At 25.3% G+C, this 20076-nt stretch overlaps 3 protein-coding genes across 4 annotated transcripts; 2 read left to right on the top strand and 1 right to left on the bottom strand.

Moving 5' to 3' along the window:
* Positions 1-1177: 1177 nt before the first annotated feature.
* Positions 1178-1843, bottom strand: LOC105360842 (uncharacterized). Its single transcript, XM_011497841.1, has one exon. The coding sequence runs from the start codon at positions 1841-1843 to the stop codon at positions 1178-1180; it is 666 nt and encodes a 221-aa protein (XP_011496143.1).
* A 1171-nt stretch (positions 1844-3014) lies between these two features.
* LOC105360684 (U3 small nucleolar RNA-associated protein 6 homolog) lies at positions 3015-5848 on the top strand. Of its 2 annotated transcripts, none has more exons than XM_011497657.1 (9): positions 3015-3140; positions 3534-3660; positions 3742-3882; positions 3961-4151; positions 4216-4404; positions 4504-4852; positions 4924-5100; positions 5202-5376; positions 5453-5848. In XM_011497657.1, the coding sequence occupies exons 1-9, from the start codon at positions 3049-3051 to the stop codon at positions 5791-5793; spliced, it is 1782 nt and encodes a 593-aa protein (XP_011495959.1). In that variant the 5' UTR covers positions 3015-3048; the 3' UTR covers positions 5794-5848. The 2 variants fall into 2 exon arrangements, with proteins under 2 accessions (XP_011495959.1, XP_011495958.1); XM_011497656.1 differs by having other exon boundaries at positions 4216-4443.
* A 544-nt stretch (positions 5849-6392) lies between these two features.
* On the top strand, positions 6393-16069 carry LOC105360841 (uncharacterized). The gene is made up of 6 exons (XM_011497840.1): positions 6393-6548; positions 8502-8722; positions 12726-12855; positions 13451-13706; positions 15165-15486; positions 16032-16069. The coding sequence occupies exons 1-6, from the start codon at positions 6393-6395 to the stop codon at positions 16054-16056; spliced, it is 1110 nt and encodes a 369-aa protein (XP_011496142.1). The 3' UTR covers positions 16057-16069.
* The last annotated feature ends 4007 nt before the right edge of the window (positions 16070-20076 follow it).

The raw sequence follows: 20076 nt of genomic DNA, 5'->3' as shown, positions 1-20076 counted from the left end.
CAGACTAAAAGCGCTTCCCTGAGATGGTGAAGGGAGGCTTGCTGGCAAGTGGAATGAACAATGTAATAATTCAATACTGCCTTTATATGAGTTGATTTTCCCTTTTATTGAATATAATAAATAATGAATAGTTAATAATCTATGAATATCGAATGAGTGTATGATAGAATAAATAGGTGAGAGTTTCTTCAGGTAATATGAGTGATGATAATCTTATAAGTGTATTCTTGTAGTATGGTGCGTGATTGACGCCACCGATTGCCGCTACCGATACGCTTGAGAGACCTGGGTGGTGGAGTTGGTATGTAACGTCACTGTTGAGGAGAATTGATGTTGCCGTTGCCGTTACCGATGAGTTGGAGAGGCTTAAGTGGGGCGCTGGTGTATGACGTCACTGTTGAGGAGAATTGATGCAGCCGCTGCCGCTACCGATGAGCTGGAGAGACTTGAATGGGGCGCTGGCGTATGACGTCACTGATGAATGGCAATGATGCCGTGGTTTTGGTATTGCTGCTTACTTAGTTCACGGAGTCGTGTGTTAGTGATTCGTAAGAACGTGTGTAATAGCGTAGCTTACGTGTGTGAAGTCGATTTCAGTTGTATTGATGATACGTAAGGACGTGTGTAATAGCGTAACTTACGTGTATGGAGATAGATCGTTGTGTATTTGATGCAACCTCTATATAAGTGGTATTTGACTTGTAAGAAAACGATTTGTGTGAATTTAAGGCGATCTCTGTGTAAATGGCGTTGACTTGTAGAACAATAATTTGATCTTGATGATTGCTTGATTGAACTAGTAAGAGGATGAGACCGTCATGTGCAGCTCCTTAAATATTCTCGTATAAACAAGCTGCGTTGAAATTGGATAGATGATCGTTGCTATGCCGATATTTGTCGTGACGTAAACAGGGCATAGCCTCGTAGAGTTCATTTGTTATTACTTTTGGAATTATAGTAGTATATTCGAGTTTTTCTGTTATAGCATTCTTTGAATTCGTTAGTCAGTTTTTAAAAAACAAATGCTCGCGCGCTCATACCTCTTCCACTTTTTATTTTGCTTAGAAACTACTGCAATCCGTAACATTCTGCTCGCCATCATAAATTTATTGATGATTGATATCTGTACCTTCGATGGGAACTCGCAATGGAGCAAGAATGTGAATTGGTCTTGAAATTATTGAAGAAGTGATTTTAGTGTCACTACTCTAGTTAGTCCACCCTTTCCAGGGTGCAGTTTTATGACTCTAGATTGAGCCATAAACGGCCACTTGTATTGTGGTTGGCGTTGATCTGTGATGAGAACTAGTGATCCAACCTTGATCGTGTTGCTTGGGTGATGCCACTTAGAGGTTGAGAGGAATTGCTGTAGGTAATGTTTTTTCCATTGCTTCCAAAATCGTTGAACTCGTTGTTGTAAGAATTGCCACCTTGACATTATTGACGCTTTATGATCACTTGTGGATGGGTTAGGAATTGTGTTGAGGGGTTCTCCTATGAGGAAATGACCTGGAGTAAGTGCAGAGCAGTCATTGGGGTCGTCCGTCAATGAGTGTATTGGACGTGAGTTTAGAATGGCCTCTATCTGGGTTAGTAATGTGTTGATTTCTTCAATGGTGAATGATGCTTCTCTTGTTGTTCGACTGATATGGAACTTGATTGACTTCACTGTTGCTTCCCATTTTCCTCCCATGTGGGGTGTTGCAGGTGGGTTAAATTCCCACTGCGCGTGGTCATTCGTGAGTGTGGTTGTAATGTGGTGGAGTTCCTTCGTGTGTTGGATGAAAAGTTTTTTTAATTCCTTGTCAGCTCCGATGAATGTCGTTCCGCAGTCAGAGTGCATAACCTGTGGGATGCCCCTGCGACTTGTAAATCTTCGCTTAAGCTGCAATTAATCCCTTTGCTGAAGATAATAATAATGCTCCCACTTTTTATTTTGTTTAGAAACTACTGCAATCCGTAACAATTATGAAGTTATTGAAATGACAAATGTTTTTATTTAAACGTCTCAAGCTGATTTTTAGAGTTATAAAGTTTAGTTCTTAAGTGACTTAACCAATATTCATATAATTTCGCAAAAATACTAAATGACTAAAATACTAATACTAAATTGTTAAGTTTCGAATTGTGCTTGATATTTTGCTGGTATTCTCTTGAAAAACAGAATAGTACATAAAATAATTATATAAAATTTATATTTAAAAAATTAAATATGTATAGTATTTTCAATATATCCGTATTATTTTTGTTAGGAACAATTTCTATCCAATTTGTTTATTTTCAACGTATTTTTTCCTGTAATTCATATAGTAGATTTATATATTTTAATATATTATATAAAGGGTATAAATTTAATGCACTTTAAAAAATATTATTGAAAATAAATTTGATATCTGTCATATAACAATATGCTCCGCTTTTTTTACTTATTTTGAAGTTATCATATAACAGTAATATGAATTCATATTATAAAATTAATAATATTACCTAATCTAAATAAAATTAGTTGAAGCTCGCTTAACCGATCATTAACAATTTCTGAATATTGAATATATATGTATTTATTTATTTAGAATTCTGTATAACTTATAATAATATATATTTATATTTTTAAAAGTAAGAGCGAGCATATCAAACTACTAATTTTATTTGGCTATAATTCACTTTTTTTTAACACAATATTTAAATTTTTTGAACTTGTTGCATTATATTAAATAAAAACTATTTTTATAAATATTTATAAATCTTATAATTTTTAAATATAATTGTTTGTTTTATAAAACATTATATAAATGAAAATAAATATTTGTGTTCAATGAAAAATTTATATTGATATATACTGATCTGTAAAATATAAATAGATATTCATATTACGCGCGATTTCAGAAGCCAATAAACTTAACATCTTTTGCGTATAAGAATGCATTCTATCTTTGTTAACAATAAGTACAAGAAAACGAAATAATTAAAAGTTAAAGAATTAATTTTTAACTAATAAAAAATATTTACATATGTTTAGCTCAACTTTATGAATCAATATTATTTACGATGGCTGAATTTGTACAAAAAAAAGTAGAGGATATGCGTCCTGTTCTTGAACAAATGAGAAAGTTAAAATTATTTAGTGAACGTGAAATTTGGTAAGTTTTTAACTTACATTTTTATTAAATTGTGATCATAATTATTAAATGACAATATATATTTTTTGAACATTTATATTTATAACTAAATTTTTTTAATAAGTACTATAAATAGCTTTATAAATTTATAGATTTATAAATGTTTTTTATTCTTTAGCATTTTATTTAAGTATATACACATTTATTCATTGTGTAATTTATTAAGAAATTGAATTGTATTGTATATATTGTTTCATGTAAAAGATACTTAAAGACAATTAAAATATAGTTTTAATAACTTTTTGCACCATACACATACAAATATTATATGTATATTCATATACATAATTTTGGTGCTTCATAATATTTAAATTTGAAGAAAAGAACTTTTATTAATTATTATTTTACTTATAGTGAAATAACAAAAAAATTAAAAGAATATGAATATAAACTTCAAAGACATACAAAATCAAAAGAAGATTTTTTACGATATATCCAGTATGAAATGGATTTAATGAAACTTGTTAAACAGCGTAGAGAAGTAAATAATTAGTATATTATAATTATTTATAAATTTGTATGTTTATTAATAGAATTACGTAAAACATGTTTATAATTACAGAGATATGGAATTACACAAATGAAATCTGATATTGATTTTACAATTGCAAATAAAATTAATCATTTATACAAAGATGCTATTTTAAAATTTCAAGATGATTTACGATTTTGGATTGCTTATATGAAGTTTTGTAAACATGTTGTAAGTGTAGTTCTTTTATTCAATTGAAATTAAATGTCTTTTTTAGCATATAAATACAATCCCTTTTTGTATATATAGAAATTTCATAGTTGTATTAGTCGAATGATTGGTAGAATGCTTTCAATACATCAAGATAAGCCAAAATGTTGGCATATAGCAGCTCTTTGGGAAATAGAAGAGAATAATAATCAACAAAATGCAAAAAATTTTCTTTTAAGAGGTTTACATTTCCATCCGGATTCAAAGTTACTTTATACAGATATTTTCAAGTTTGTTTTATTAATATAAAAATTACTCTTAATTCTGAATAATAATTTTGTTCAATTATTTTAGATTAGAATTAGATTATGTTTTTACCAAAAATAATAAAGTAAAATCAATAGATATATCTACAGTTAGAACTATTAGAAATAATTCAAATATTCCTGTTGAACTACAAAAAGTTTTTATTATTTATGAACAAGCCTTCAAAAGAATTAGAGATATAAAATTTATAATTGAACTCTTGAATATTACACAAGGGTATGATAAAACAGAAAAATTACAACATAAAATTGTGAGGTATAACATATTAAAATTGTTGTTTTTATATATACTCAATACATATTAAATATTTTTTAGTGACATGGTCAAGGAATATTTACATGAACCCATGATGTGGGATACAATGGCCCATAGAGAACTTAAAGGTTTGATTCAACCATCATTGGAAACTGACGAATCGTCAATGGAAATTCAAACTTTAAAACATTCTTCATTGCGTGATCGTATAAGTAACTGTTATAAAGTTTATCAAACTGCAGTAAAAAAAATTAAAACAGAAGAAATGTGGTCATTGTTCATTGATTGTATGCTTGAAATAAACCAAGAAACGGACACACTTCCAAATTTCAAGCGTAAACTATTAAAAAATGTGTTATTACAATGCCATCAAGCCAAAAAATTGAAGGAGAAATATTATTTAAATTGGGTAAATTTTTTATATATAAATAACTAGTTATTTATTTTATTTTATAATAATTTTATTGATAATTTTTAAAGATTGATATGTTAAATTTCGATAAAAATAATCAAAATAGTAATACACAAGGTAAGTTATTTGAAATTCTTAATTGGGCTACAGAAGCTTTGCCAGAAAGTGAAAGTCTTTGGCATGCTCAATTACATTATCTTCTTAGCACTAATCAAGAAGAACTAGCAACAGAAATTTTTAATAAAGTACGTAGATTACATTTTTTAAAAATAGATTAAATACTTTTGTTGGTTTTAAAATCATATAAACTTAATATTAATTTGTATAAACTTAAATAACCTTTTAGGCAATAGATATCTTAGGAAAGAATTCACTTCCATTGTTCAGATTGAAACTACTTCATATACAAGCAAAAAATCCTGAAAATTTGGAAAAATTTTTTCAAGATGCATTAAAAAGTGAACCAATTATCAGTAATTATATTAAACCAATTTATATTGAATGGATAGTGCTTACTAAAGGTAAATTTTAAATTCAATATTTGTTTAATTGTTTTATATAAATTTCAAAATGCTAAGATTATATCTTTATCTGTAGATATACATATAGCTCGTAGGATTTATGATAAATTATGTCTTCATCCACCTCCATGTATAGAACTTCATAAAAAAATGGCTGCTCTTGAACTTTTACAACCTGATATTTCTTTGCAAAATGCTCGAAGACCACATGAGATGACAACGTTACAATTTGGTAAAGAGAATACAGATGTTTGGATGGAATTTATAAATTTTGAAATGAAGTATGGAGAAGCTATAAGAGTATCTAATATATACAATAGAGCTGTAAAGACATTGAAACCTAAACTTGCAGATAATTTTATAACAGAATTTAGTTTAATCAAAGCAAATCCAGAATTACTTGGCATTTCACTTTAATGTTTTAATAAATTATAATTATGAAATTCAAATTTCAATAAATATAACATTACAAATAAGAAATTATTTATAAAAGTGTTCGAAATTTTTAATTATTTGCAAAGTATGTTTAAAGAAATTTTATTACTCATATCATTTATTATATTTATCCATTTATTTCATTTAAATTTCCTTCCAAAAATTAAGTAAGTAAAATGAATATCTAAACAAGATTGTCATGTAATATTTTTTAAAATAAAAAAATTAAAGAATTATCACTAAACTACACCAATTCTCCAAGAAAGAATTTAGTTTAACAGAAGACTCGCCAACCAAGGCGCAAGTGAAAAAACCTCGGGTAGTTTAATCATTTGGATCATCCGAGCCATAGGTGTGCATATACTGCCCCAAAAAATATCTCGTTCAAATGTGTTCAAAATAAAATAAAAAATGTCTGCGCTACAGACACAATCTGAGAAGAAAACGTAGACTCTGCCTCAATTCCTTAAGAGACTACACCGGCTTCTGCAAAAGCTCCAGAAAATGTAAAAGATGATCCAATAGTTCAAGCCCATCATCGACACATAATTCATTTCACCATATCATTACTTGCTACAGCCATGGCTGAAATACGGTCAAAAACTAATACAGTGCAAGTTCATCTTCTCATTGACACAGACTCTGAACTTTCATTCGTCATCGAGAACCTCATCAGACAACGCTATATTCCTATAAAACGTTCCATCCTTCGCATTCATAGAATTGGGGGAGCTCAAGTAACTCAAGACACAAGATGTTGTGTCACTCACTCTCCACTCAATTCACTCGAAAGCCATAGTCACTATACAGGCTCACTTTCTTAAATCATTAACATCAATAATTCCTTTTTTAGAACCAACTTCACACTATTGGTCATACTTGAAAAACTTAATATTCGCCGATCCGCAATATCTTACACCTCGAACAGTAGAAATCATTCTTGGAGCAGACATATATAGGCAGATCATCAAGTCCCATATCATTACTCGTTCTCCATCCATGCCACTGACGCAATTATCCATTTTTGAATGGCTCGTGCTAGGACCTGTCAACTCTATAAAGACTTCTACGTCTACAGCACGCAGAGGTAAAATCAAGCCGCCGGCGTGGGGTGAGAGCTGTAGTGAACGGAATGGTGGGAGAACGTCCGTGTGACGTCACTGCTTGTGTACGTGAGATCAGATGTAGTCGTGGCATTGGTGCACGTTCGTGTGGTAGCTGCTTATGTAGTTGACAGGAGCCGATGTTTTAGTAAGCCGTAAGAACGAGCGAAGTGGCGTATCTTATGTGCGGGCGTGAGTTGATAAGTAGAGATAAGATGTAAGAACCAGCGTGGTGCGTTGCTTACATGCGGGCGTGAGCCGATGAGTAGAGGTAAGATGTAAGAACGAGCGTGGTGCGTTGCTTACGGAGGCGTGGGTGCCGGTATAGTTGTGGCGTCGCTATTAATTCTTTAGGTTGCTTGATGCTTGCTATTGCTTCATAATGGCGATTGCAGGTTGGATAGCGAGCCCGATGTGGAGAGTGCGTAATTAGTACTAGCAAGAAGGAATCGCGGCACGTGCAGCTCCTTAAATATTCTCTTACGAACTTGCAGCGCCGATAGCGCATCGGTGGCTGTTGCTATGCCGATATTTTTCGTGATGTCAATAGGGCCATAGCCTTGTAGGGTTCATTGTTATTACTTTTCGAAATTATAGTCGTATATTCGAATTTTTTCGGTATAGAAGCATTCTTCGAGTTCGTTGGCCAGTGTTTATAAAACAAATGTTTGAGCGCTCATACCTCTCCCACTTTGTATTGTGCTTAAAACTGCTGTAATCCGTAACATATACTTATTTTTTTTAATTATATTTTATTTTGTTTTTTAAATTAAAATTGTATTGTATATTATATATATATATATATATAATATTAACAAATAAATAACCAATTTTACTTGATAATCTTTTCCAATAGCATCGATACGTTACTCATGTTGTTCGAGATTGCGAGAACCTTTTCCAATGCCATAAAACATCTAGCAAAACAACATCATTAAATAGTCGGTGGACTTTTGAAAACTTCTTCCCATAAATCATCTGGCAAAACAAGTCGTTAGACTCAGGGATCGGGGTTAGAATCGTTATACCCAAAATCTAAAATCTAACGGTATATGCTGCCCCCTCCCCTCTTGTTGTCAAGTCTGTCATGCGACTGCCAAAGGCGCGTCAAGGGCAATGAGGTCGAAGGCCAAGAGAAGACTGAGCTTCGTGATTCAAGGCGATGCCGCGAGAGCCACTGCACTCGCTTTATAAGCCGCAAGCTCTCTGATTGGACACAAAAAAGGGAAGGGGTCCCAAGTAAAGACCATGTTCAGTGAACTGTATTTAGGAGGGACAACTATAAGATTTAATCACTCACATTGGAGTCTTCAAAGAAAAAGGAAGTGGAAAAAAGTTTCCCTTATTGGAGTCCGAAGACAAGCACTTACCTTGTCCTCATAGAAGAAAGAAGTGGCAAAGTTCCATCAACTGAGTCCAAGACTAGTCTTCATTTGTAGTCTCATCTACTTAATCCGTTATATCCATCATCTTCCAATCAAGGTTTCTCCAGGAGCCAGGTCACCGAGCATATTTAAAGGATTATGTTCGTTTCAAAAGTAAAACGCAAAATTATCTTGACTAATTCTATTGCCTATAACTAAGGAGAATCTTGCTATTGCTTCAAACGCCAGAATCACACATCGGCAAGCCAATTTTTGCGCTATTCAGTGCCTACTATGCCGATCTTACTTCTCTCCTAGCTTGGGTCCTATGCTCACGTGGTTAATCTTCGCACTCAGCGCTCATCTTGCAGAAACATCGAAACAGCACGTGCCCCACCAGCGCACGAAGCAATCGCAGAAACACGCGGCTTTATTTGAAGAGTGGTAAGAGCTTTTAAAATCCCTCACTTCCCAAGGAATAGCACCAGTGCAATACGCCAAGAGAAGCAGCAAATATACATCTTCCTACATCTGGTTAAAGCGCATGCTAAAGCTATGTGTGATCTGCCCTGAACCAAGAGTTCATCGATTGATATCAGCAACAAGAATCATTCCTGTATCTGGAAATTAATGGAATAAACAGCATAACAAATAGATGTGTTAATATTGAATTTAATACGCCATCCCTTCCGCTTGGCCGCACATTTCTACCACATAACAGCTCGTGGTCTCTGAGTTATTTTAAACATTTTGGTTCTTCGAGCCGGATTTGGTGAACAAGCCGAATCATCGGACACATTTTGTACACATGTATATAATAAAAATGATTATATAAACACTAGTAAAAAATTGTTATATTTACCCTATAAATAAACATCGATTATATAGTGAGCTGGAATCTAAAGCATCTGCATTTTTAAGTTGTGAAAACTAATTTTCTAGTATAATATGAGACTGAACATGACATTAGCCGATTGAGAAGGAACCAATTAGAAAAAAATGTGAAAAATATAAATTGGAAACAAAAAGGAAATTTTCCTATGTTAGTAATTATTATTAAATGATTTTAGTAAATGAGATTTAGAGTAAATGATATTTACATATTCTTTCTGTTTTATTGCTACTTAATTGTTAATCGTCCATTCGCAGGCTTTGAAAGTACCTTCAAGAAATTCATTATTTTATTTCACCATATAAGATCCAATTTAAAACATATTTTTATGAATTGTTTTAAGAATATTTTTAAAATAGTGAATTCTAAAATTGCCATCTAGCACAATTTTATTAATCCATTATAAATATCCATCTCATAAGAATCAAAGATTACATTACATATTTGTTACTTTCAAAATTTCAAAATAGTTTTGGAATAAATTATATATTTTACAACAATGCGGGAAATTCAACTAACTAATTAAATAATAAGAAAAATATAAAAAATAAAATAATAATAATATTCATTTCGTTATTTTCTTTCAATAATATTTCAATAAAATTTTCAAATGAATTCACTTACCTTTTTTTGAATTTTATTTTCAAATTATGGGAATATTAACATAATATTATACTTATTAAACCCATTTTTGGTGTAGCATTAGCTAAGAAATAAAATTACTTATTTAAAATAAAAATAATCATTTGAGCCATAATTATATGTTTATAATATAATTTTCAATTATGTAGTTAAAAGCTATCTGCATTAGAACCTTTTTTAAATTAAAGAATTACTTTTATTTTATTGAAATTGTATAAGATTTTAAAATCTACCTATTACATAAAATTTATTGAAAAATTATTCCTCTTTTCTAATCATACTACAAATTTATAATCAATCTATACAATATAAGAATTCATTTAATATTATTAAAATGTTTATTAACATTTGTCATTGTAAATTGTACGAAAGACGATAGTAATAATTATATAACGTATTCTTAAGAAAAATTAATATTATAAGCATTTGTATACTAGTTGCACTAGAGTTTCTACCTTAATTTTTTTCATTTTTTAAAATATTTATAGTAACATTTATTAAAAAGTTTTTTGCTTTTAAAATCGTACATAATCATGATGAGGAATAAAATACTTATTTATAATGATAATAGTTCGGAACAGTATTATCAAATATTCTTTCAGACGATTAGTTTTTTATAACAATAATGAATAATTAATTAATGTATAAACAATACCTAATAAATAATATTAAGTAATATTTTTGCATTTTCAATAAACTAATTAATTTAAGTTATTAAATAACGATTGTTTTTTTATTGAGTACTATAACTTTTTAAACTTATTCTCAATTTGTGTATATTTCATATTTATTTAGATTAAATTGTACTATTATAAAACATTTAAAACAAGTTTTTTAAGAAATTATAACACTTTTTAATATTTCAAACATTCGTCTTCAAAAATATTTGAATACCTATTTAAAGAAATTTTAGATATATTTTTTCAATGATATACTTAAAAACTTTTGTATAAAAATATATAAAATATCACAATTATGTTATTTAATTTAAAAATGTCAAAAAATAAAAAAAAAACTAAAAGTTTTTATATTTATAACAGTAGTCAGGCATTAATAAGTAAACTAAAATGGTGGAATAATTAAAAGTATGTTAAAAATCAAATGTTAAATTAATGATTGTAATATAAACCAAAAAAACCTTATTAAATAAGTTTCTGGAAATATAAATTTTTTTAATGATGTTTATTAAACATTTTTATAATCATACATTTATATTTATGTAAAATATTGAGAATTAATCATTAAATATATGGTTTATAACTATAAAATCATACCAAAATATTTAATCTTGGATAATATTGAATTAAGATTTATTCTGATAAAGTTGATACAAAATGTACAAAATCTCCTTTTTTTTCATAATTTCAATTTTAATCCTAATCACAAAATCGATAACCTTTGAATGTTCTGAATACTAAAATATATAATTCAAGCCATTGATTTAAGCTTCTAAATTTAAGAATATTTACAATTAAAGTTTAATAATTAAACTTGTAAATAACTTAAGTAAAATCAAGTAAATATAATGTAGAATTAATTCATTGAGAAAAGAGTATTTGCATAAATTGACTTGAATTTGAAAGAGATGTTTTAATAATGCAGTCAACGAATATTAGAACAAATTAAAATTATAGTGGCCAAGTGTGTTAGAAATTATAAAAAATTATGCCTACTTATTATTCGCCTTGAAGCCATTGTTAATATAGATTTAACTTTTAAAATATATAATCTTGACATCACTCGTTGATTTTTGATTAGCCAATGAATGTAGGCGAACATGTGTGGTTCAAAAAGTCACCGCTTCATTGAACTACGTCTCTTGATTCGACTTTACTAATTATTATAGATATTAAATGGTTAAAAAAGTGAGAATTAAGAAACGGCAATAATGGTATTATGTCTAATAAAATAAATTAATATTAACGAATAGTACATTTTCCAATAAATTGAATTGAAAGAATCACGCTTTTTCTGCGTGTACAATTTCTATTGACTGTCGCGCGTGCTTTTAATGAACTTAAAACTAAAAAAGGCGCCATTAACATAAACGCTTAACCTTATTTCAAAGGTACATGTATATTATATTTTGTATTTATTTTTTTTAAATTCGTATTCGGTGTACTTAACTTTTATTTGAGTATTTCTAAATCATGTCAGGTTAGGAAGTCAAATAGAACATACAGTAGTACCAATAACAACAGTAACAGTATTTTTCGATTTTGTATTTCTTTACCTTTCAATTGTATTCTCAAAAAAAAATGCTTATGAGAGCAATTTTAAAAAAGATGTTTCTATTTAAAAATGCAGCTTCAAAAACAGTAAGCTAAAAGGAGGGGGTAAAGTATAGTATACGTTCAGTGAAAAATGTTTTATGGCGGGAAATTATAAAATATAAGATTCACCAAATTATTTTAATCAACATATCTATTGCTTATTAACAACTTAAAAACTATGTTAAAATTTCTGTTAAATACATAACAAAATTATTGAATAATTGTATAAATTTATTATACATGGATATATAATAATATTTATAATTCTTTTTTAGGTTGCACATTGAATTAATTTCAAAATAATGCATCGTATACATAGAGGTAAACAAAGAAAGCCTGAGATAATTAGTGAAGACGCTGATGAAACCCTTAGCTCAATTAAAACTAACAATGATAAAACCAGTTATGATTCTGAATTAATAAATTACATAGAAAGAAAACGTAACAACCGTAGTCAAGTAAAAAGAAAAACAAATGAAGAAATTCATAACAATTCTAAGGATGAAAATGAAGAACAATCGAATGATAAATCTTTAGTTAAAAACTGGAAGAAAGACTGTGATAAAATTGTGAATAATAAAAAGGAATTAGATGAGGAGACTGAGAAAGATGATAAAAAGAAAATGAAGAATAAATCTGATAAATGTAATATTGAAAATTATGAAGAAGAAAAGAGTATAATTGATGAAAATAAAATACTATTAGTCAAAAATAAGAAGAGTAAAGTTCACAGAGAGAATAAAAATGAACAAGATGGAGAAGAATATGAGGTGTGTTTCATTATTAATTAATTTTAGAAAAACTATTTATTTATAGATTGTATACAAATTCTTGGTTACTTTAAATTATTTGATATTGATTATATAGAATTATATAGAATTATATAGAATAACTTATGATTAATCTATTACATATTTATTAGAATAAATATTTTATTAAATGGATTTAATTTGTTATTTTTATATAAAGTAAATAAAGTAATAAAAATTAAATATATAAAATTAATATATTCTATTTGTTAAAAGTTCATTTGAAGTAAACTTAATATTTAGAGTATGATCCAATTGTATACATTCTACATTTAAATAACTATATTCATTTGCTTGATACAATTAATATTGTTATATATATATATATATATATATATATATATATATATATATATAATATAATATATATTTAAGTATATTTTTTTATTTTAAACAAATTTAGTTTCATTAATGCATAGGTAATATAGAATGAATGATAAATTGTATTAAGGATAAAAGAATCGATAGATTATATTTGAATAGAATACAAAAGTTGAGTTAAATATATTTTATACTAAAAATTTTATTATTTTTATCGCTAAATAAATTATTTCAGGTAGAAAAAATTGTAGATCAACGTACGATAAAGGGTCGTCGTCAGTTCTTAGTTCGGTGGAAAGGTTATACGGTAGAATCTGATACATGGGAACAAGAAAAAGAATTAAACTGTGACAGGTTAATTGAAGAATTCTTAACTGAACAAGAAGAAAATACTGAATATTTTGAAAAGGACATAAAACAAATTAAGAAAAAAATCAAAAAGCAAGATAAAAAAATTAAAATACTGGGAAAAAACAATAAAATTAAAAATGGTATGTTAGAATAAAAATATTTCGTTAGTAAAATAATTAATTATTTTAAACTGCATGAGGTAATAATTGTTTTAAATTTTAAACTTTTTTAATTGTTTTCTAAATTTAAAAGTTTTAAATAAATCATTGTTAGTATTTTTTATCTTAATCGAAATTAGTATTCTTTATCTTGTTAATAAATTATATTTTTATCATTAAAAAAATTGTTAAATATAAAATGTAAACTTGTTTTCATAGTTTTAAAAATATAATTAATATATCTAGTATATACAAAAATAATGTTTAATTATATTTTAATTTACATACATTGTATTAATGAGACAAAGTATTCCATAAATGATATAGTTTTTTAAAAAATTATTGAATGATAAATGTTGAAATTTCAAAAATCTAATTAATACAATTATAAACTTAAATTCTATTGAAAAATAAAAGTTTAAAATATATTGTAATTTACATATATTTTCATCATGAACAAAGTATGGTATACTAAAAAGTTTATTTTCATAAAAAAATTAGAACATGATTTTTAAGTCAAAATTTTGCATATTATTGTTATTAAAAATAATGTAATTCTGTAAAAATTAGATAAAGTTGATAGAACGTTTAGAGTTTTATATATCATATCCATTCATTTTAATTTATAAGAATAAAATATTTTAAAGTAGCACTAATTGCTAATAAACTTTACTTAATTGAAAATATTATAATGTCTCTCTATTATCTATGTCTTGAAAAATGTTCTATTTATAAAACTATCAATCTACAATAAAATAACTATTTTCAAACTTGGTATCAGATATTTTCATCAAAAAATTAGTTTTTTTTAATTAGGGTTTATATTCTGAAAAAAATTTAATATTAAAAAATTTTACATATTTTTAATTTTTGAAAAATAAATTAAAATTATAAATATTGGCTGATTTTCTTTTTTACTGTAATGTAACTTATATGAATGTATGCAACAAGCTTTCTATACAAATATTTGAATGTTGTTTTTTTCTTTTTTAATCAAATTTCTTTTTATTTCTTAATATTGTATCCAGTATTGGTTAAAATATTATTACGAATTATAACTTTGCAAAAGTACTATCATTAATTGTCAAACAATTCTCATTGATATCAATAATTTATTAATAATTATATTATAAAATATAACATGATGTAATTGCAATCATAATGTATATGAAGTTTTATATCAGAATGATAAAAATTTAATTATTTTAAAATTAAATTATTTCAATATTAGTTTATTTTTGAAAACTTTAATTTAATAATCTGTCATTATATTACAAATTTAATTGAAATTAAGTCTTACCAATTATAAAAAAAGTATTAAAAACAAATTTTTTTATTCTGTAATTTACCAGTAATAAAAAAAGACAAAGAAAATATTTTTATATCTTTTATATTAAATAAAATATTAACAAAAATGATTCCATCTTTATATGCATATAGACACATCTAAAATACATACAAATGAAGACATTGAAGATTCAAAAGAATATGAAGTTGAAAAAATTATTGAAGTCCATTTTAAAAAAAATAAAACCCGCGAATTTTTAGTTCGATGGAAAGGATTTTCACCAAATGAAGATACTTGGGAACCTGAAAAGCATTTAAACTGTCCAGAACTTATTAATAAGTTTATGGAAAAATTAGAAAAAATTAAAAGTGTTGAAGCGCGTGAATTACGAGCAAATCCTTCTCATACAAAACATTTCTTATTAAACGTACACAGAGGAAAAAGACAATCTCGGCGTAACTCAAATAAACAAAGGTAAATAATATACTTTAAATTTATTTAAATAAAAAAATCTTACTTTTCATGAATTTTAATTAAATTCTTTTTATTCGTTAATAGTCATTTATAATTTAATTTCATCTTTAATTCCTATTTAATCTACATATTTAACCAATATAAAACTAAATATTTGAAAATATTAATATAAAAAAATAAATAATTTTTAAATTAAAATGCATTTTATTATTTTATTTTATAAGAATTTACAGTTGTTATTTCTTCTTTTAAACTTTGGCAACAAGGGCGTTATATCAAATTAAGACTGGTTAAGATTTGAATAAATCATGACAACTAGATTGCTTTTTTATTTGAATATTTCGTTAAATCATTATTCAATTTATTTGAAATCTTACCAAACCTTTATTACAAATATTTCTAAGACCTTTGTATCAGTCAAATATATTATTAAATTTCAAGTAAATTATTAGAATTAAAGTATTTGAATACTTGAAAAGAATTTATGTATATTTACTTTAATTTATTATTCCATAATTTATTTATATATTTAATTTGCCTTGCAGAGTTACTTACTATGAATATGATTAATGAAAATCATAAACAAACATAAAAAAGGAATCAATAGCAAGGATCATGTGATTTTTAATCAAAGAATGTAAGATGAAATTTTATATGAATTATTCAAAAAATATATTTGTTATTTTTAAAAGCCCAATTTTTAATTAGTTTTAATTTATAAACCCATTTTTAATAGTTTATACCTTTTTCGTTTTATTAATTGTAAATCTTTATATATAAAAATAAAATTTAAAGCTTTTAATTTCTTATATTTAAAATTTTTTAAAATTCTTTAATCCAATGTTGAATAATAAATGACAGTATAATTAGAAAACTAATAATATATATAAAGATATAAGGTTGTAAAAATGTACACTATAGAGGATTTAGTGAAATTGAAATTAATAATGTAGATTTAAAGTAAGATTTAAATTTATAAAGTTCAAAATAATTATGAAAATAGCTGTAATATAATAAGAAAATATAAAATAAATATTTTAAAAAGTACATAAATATTCATATTTATATTTATAAACATATTTCAATAATATTATATGTTAAATTATAATAAAGAATAAAATAATAATACAATAATAATATTAATAGTCAAACTATTCTATAAAAGGGGTCTTATTAGCGTTATTTTATATTATTTTTGTTTTATTTTTATTTATTTACTTTATTAACGTACTGTATGTGAAAATTACTCTTTATTTTAAATACATTTAAGATTAAATAAAAAATTGTACATAATGCAATCAAATATTTTATATATAATTTTCAAATTGCTTATATAATTTTTAAAGTAATCTGTTTTAATGTATTTGAAACAAATTATTCAATTTTAAAAATTATTTTTCGCCAGCCTTATCAAATATGTTACAATTAAAAAATATGAGTAACACATAATTTTAATAAAAAATTATGTAGTTTTTGATATGTTAAAATTAACCGTTAACAATATTATATGAATTATTTGTAATTTCAGATACAATTTTATTCAAATGATTCGAAATATTAATTGAAAAATAAATAAGTTAAGAATATAATTATCTAATAAGATATTATTTAAAATCAATTGTTTCAAAAAACAGTTACAGTTTATGATACTATTTATCGAAATATAAAGGTAGCAAACAAACATTCTGAGTTAATGAAATTGTGACTGCCTGGTCTTATTACATATAGGTAAGATAAAGTGTATATAAATAATGTGTGATTTAGTTTAAAATTAATCCATCATTTTAGCAATAAGGGACAATAAATTTTCAACATAATCGAAACTAAGTGAAATATATTTATATAGAATGTTTAACAAATTTAATAACATTCTTAAAAAATTAGGATCACTCTAAGTAAGCTTCACTAATTTCTATATGTAAATATAAAGTATAAGTAATATAAAAAAATCCGTATAAATCTTAAACAATCTATAATCTTGCTAGAAAATCACTAAAATCACTAAGATCACTAAAGAATTAATAATTCAACATAAGTAACACGCATGCATTTTAATAAAAATAGAAACCGATTTTTCGTATTTAAGATATAAACTTATAATATGAAATTAAATAAAAAAAAAAACAATATTACATAGTAAACATAATATTTAAAATAAATAATTTAAAATTTTAGTTACGTTATTTTTTCAAAACAATTTCTTTTTTACATTTGATGCAAGTATTCGAATAAAAAATGTTTATATGAAAAATATATACAATTACATAAATAAAACTAAAAAATATGTTAAAATAATATAATTTTATTATCATAATTTTAATTAATAAATATATAAAAATGTATTTTTTATACAAATAATATTACACAAATTAATATATATTTGCGTATTATATTAATTAATGTATTTTTAATATTAATATTATGAATTATATTAATTCATATTATTTATATAAATCGAAGCGAATCTAAATGTGTATTTATTATTTACAGAATTGTAAAATTCTTTTTTTTTATTTTTAAATTATAAATTTCATAGTTTTTATACAAACAATTTTAATTTTTAAAAATAAAAGTACTGAACTATTGTTTTGCATACTATTAGAATATGTAGATATTTATATTCATATATATCTTTATATGCCAGTTTCTAAGAATCCATAAATTTAAGTCTTCATTGTGCATGCGACAAAATAGTGTATTGTACTTTTGTTAATGTGCTTTCAGAAAGTTCTCCTTTCGTTAATCTATTTTATTTCAATTTTTTTTTTTTTTTACATGTATGCTTCTTACTACCATAATTTATTATTATTATCTTTATTTACAGCAATGTATCATCAATGGCAAAAATGAAAGATAACATTTTCTTTTCTGAATTTATTTTCTGGTTTATTTCTAAATTTATACTCTCGAACTGTAGAAAAATAAATAGTCTCAAAAGTATCGATTTCATATATATGAAATATTTATATAGGGACACTTATTCATGTAGGCAGATTGCCTATCATATATAATATTAGTATTCTTGTTTTACGAATATCAATATAACTGTTGTATGCTTGTTAATTAAAAAAAATTCATCCGGTTGCTTATTTTAGGAAGATTTCATTATATAATTTTTATAATTAATGTTTTATTCTATGTAATCATAACAGTATTAATCAGTTTTTCATCACTATACTAGCGGTGAACTCATATTAAAACGGGTGCCTTAATGTAGGAATCAATACTACAATAATTCTATAATAATGGATTTTTACGAAAAAAATCTACGGCTTGTTCATGAGCACTAACCGATGTACAAAATTCCACATATTAAATTAAATACCATATACGTATGAGCACAATTGAAAAATTACGTAAATCTCTTTAACAAAGTACCAATGAGTATATAGTACTTGAACAATCGAAAGTACTTCTCAGTCTGAACATCTACAGAATTTTTTGTATTTAGACAGAAGTATTTGCTCCTTTTTGAAAAAAAGGATAGTATAATTTTTAGTAGACAATAAATCATATATATTACAAAATTTTACAATATTTGTTACTTTTTTTCTATTGTCTGTAAAACCATTTATCAAATTTTGATTTGTTAAATGTTACAAATCTTACAGTATTTATTTTTTCCTATTCTCCATAAAGCGATTTGTGTGTTAAGAAATTATTACTTGATAATAATTATTATTTAAACACACTTTTAAAAAGTCCAAATAAATTTAACTGAAAATTAAGCATTTGTTAAATTTCATGAAAATCTTATATCATAATTGTATTTTCCTTATGCGTAAGATTAAAAGGAATCAAGTCAAGAGTAATGAATTAAATTTTTCTTTAAATTCTGATTAACGATAATTTAATTACTAAATTAGTAATTAGGTTATAATAAACATTAACAAAATTCTAACAATTTTACGATAAATATATCAAAGTTATGTAATTAATTATATGTGGATATTGAAAGATGTAAATTAAGTATTATGAAATGCTTTTTACCAATATACAATTTATATTACAATAAAAAATTAATTTGTATTTTTGCAAGAGGTTTATTTGTAATTTTTATTATTATTTCATTATTAAATAATATATGTAAATATTTTCAATATGTAAAAAATGCCCAACACTGTAAAGAGTAAATGACCAAAAATCATCCGATCAAAAATAACATTGGTAAGAAATTATTAATGATTATTATTACTATATAATTAGAAACAAAAGTAATTAAAGAAAAGTTTTATTATCGTGTTTGTATTAAAGAAATTAACTTTCCGAAGAATTCTAACTAATTAATAATATTATTTCAAGATTAGAAAATTAAATAAAAATTTTTCTTTTCAAATAATATCGGCTAATTTTAACGTTTCATTAAATCAAATGATACATATTATATAAATACAGTATTGACATAAATTCATTAAGCAATTGTATTTAAAAATCATAGAATTTAATTGTTTTTGTTTTTTTGTAAATATACAGTAACCAACAGCATTGAATGTATATCGTTAAAAAGTTCCAAATTGAATGAAAAGTGAAAAATTGAACAAATTTTTTAATTCTCTTAAGTATAGGGAGTTCAAAATGTTGATGGAAAAG

The sequence above is a fragment of the Ceratosolen solmsi genome, unplaced genomic scaffold (genome assembly GCF_000503995.2).
Source record: "Ceratosolen solmsi marchali unplaced genomic scaffold, CerSol_1.0 scaffold47, whole genome shotgun sequence".
In the NCBI taxonomy this organism is placed as follows: domain Eukaryota; kingdom Metazoa; phylum Arthropoda; class Insecta; order Hymenoptera; family Agaonidae; genus Ceratosolen; species Ceratosolen solmsi.
Note: the sequence above shows the minus strand (reverse complement) of the source record. Positions and strands in the feature narration are given on the sequence as shown.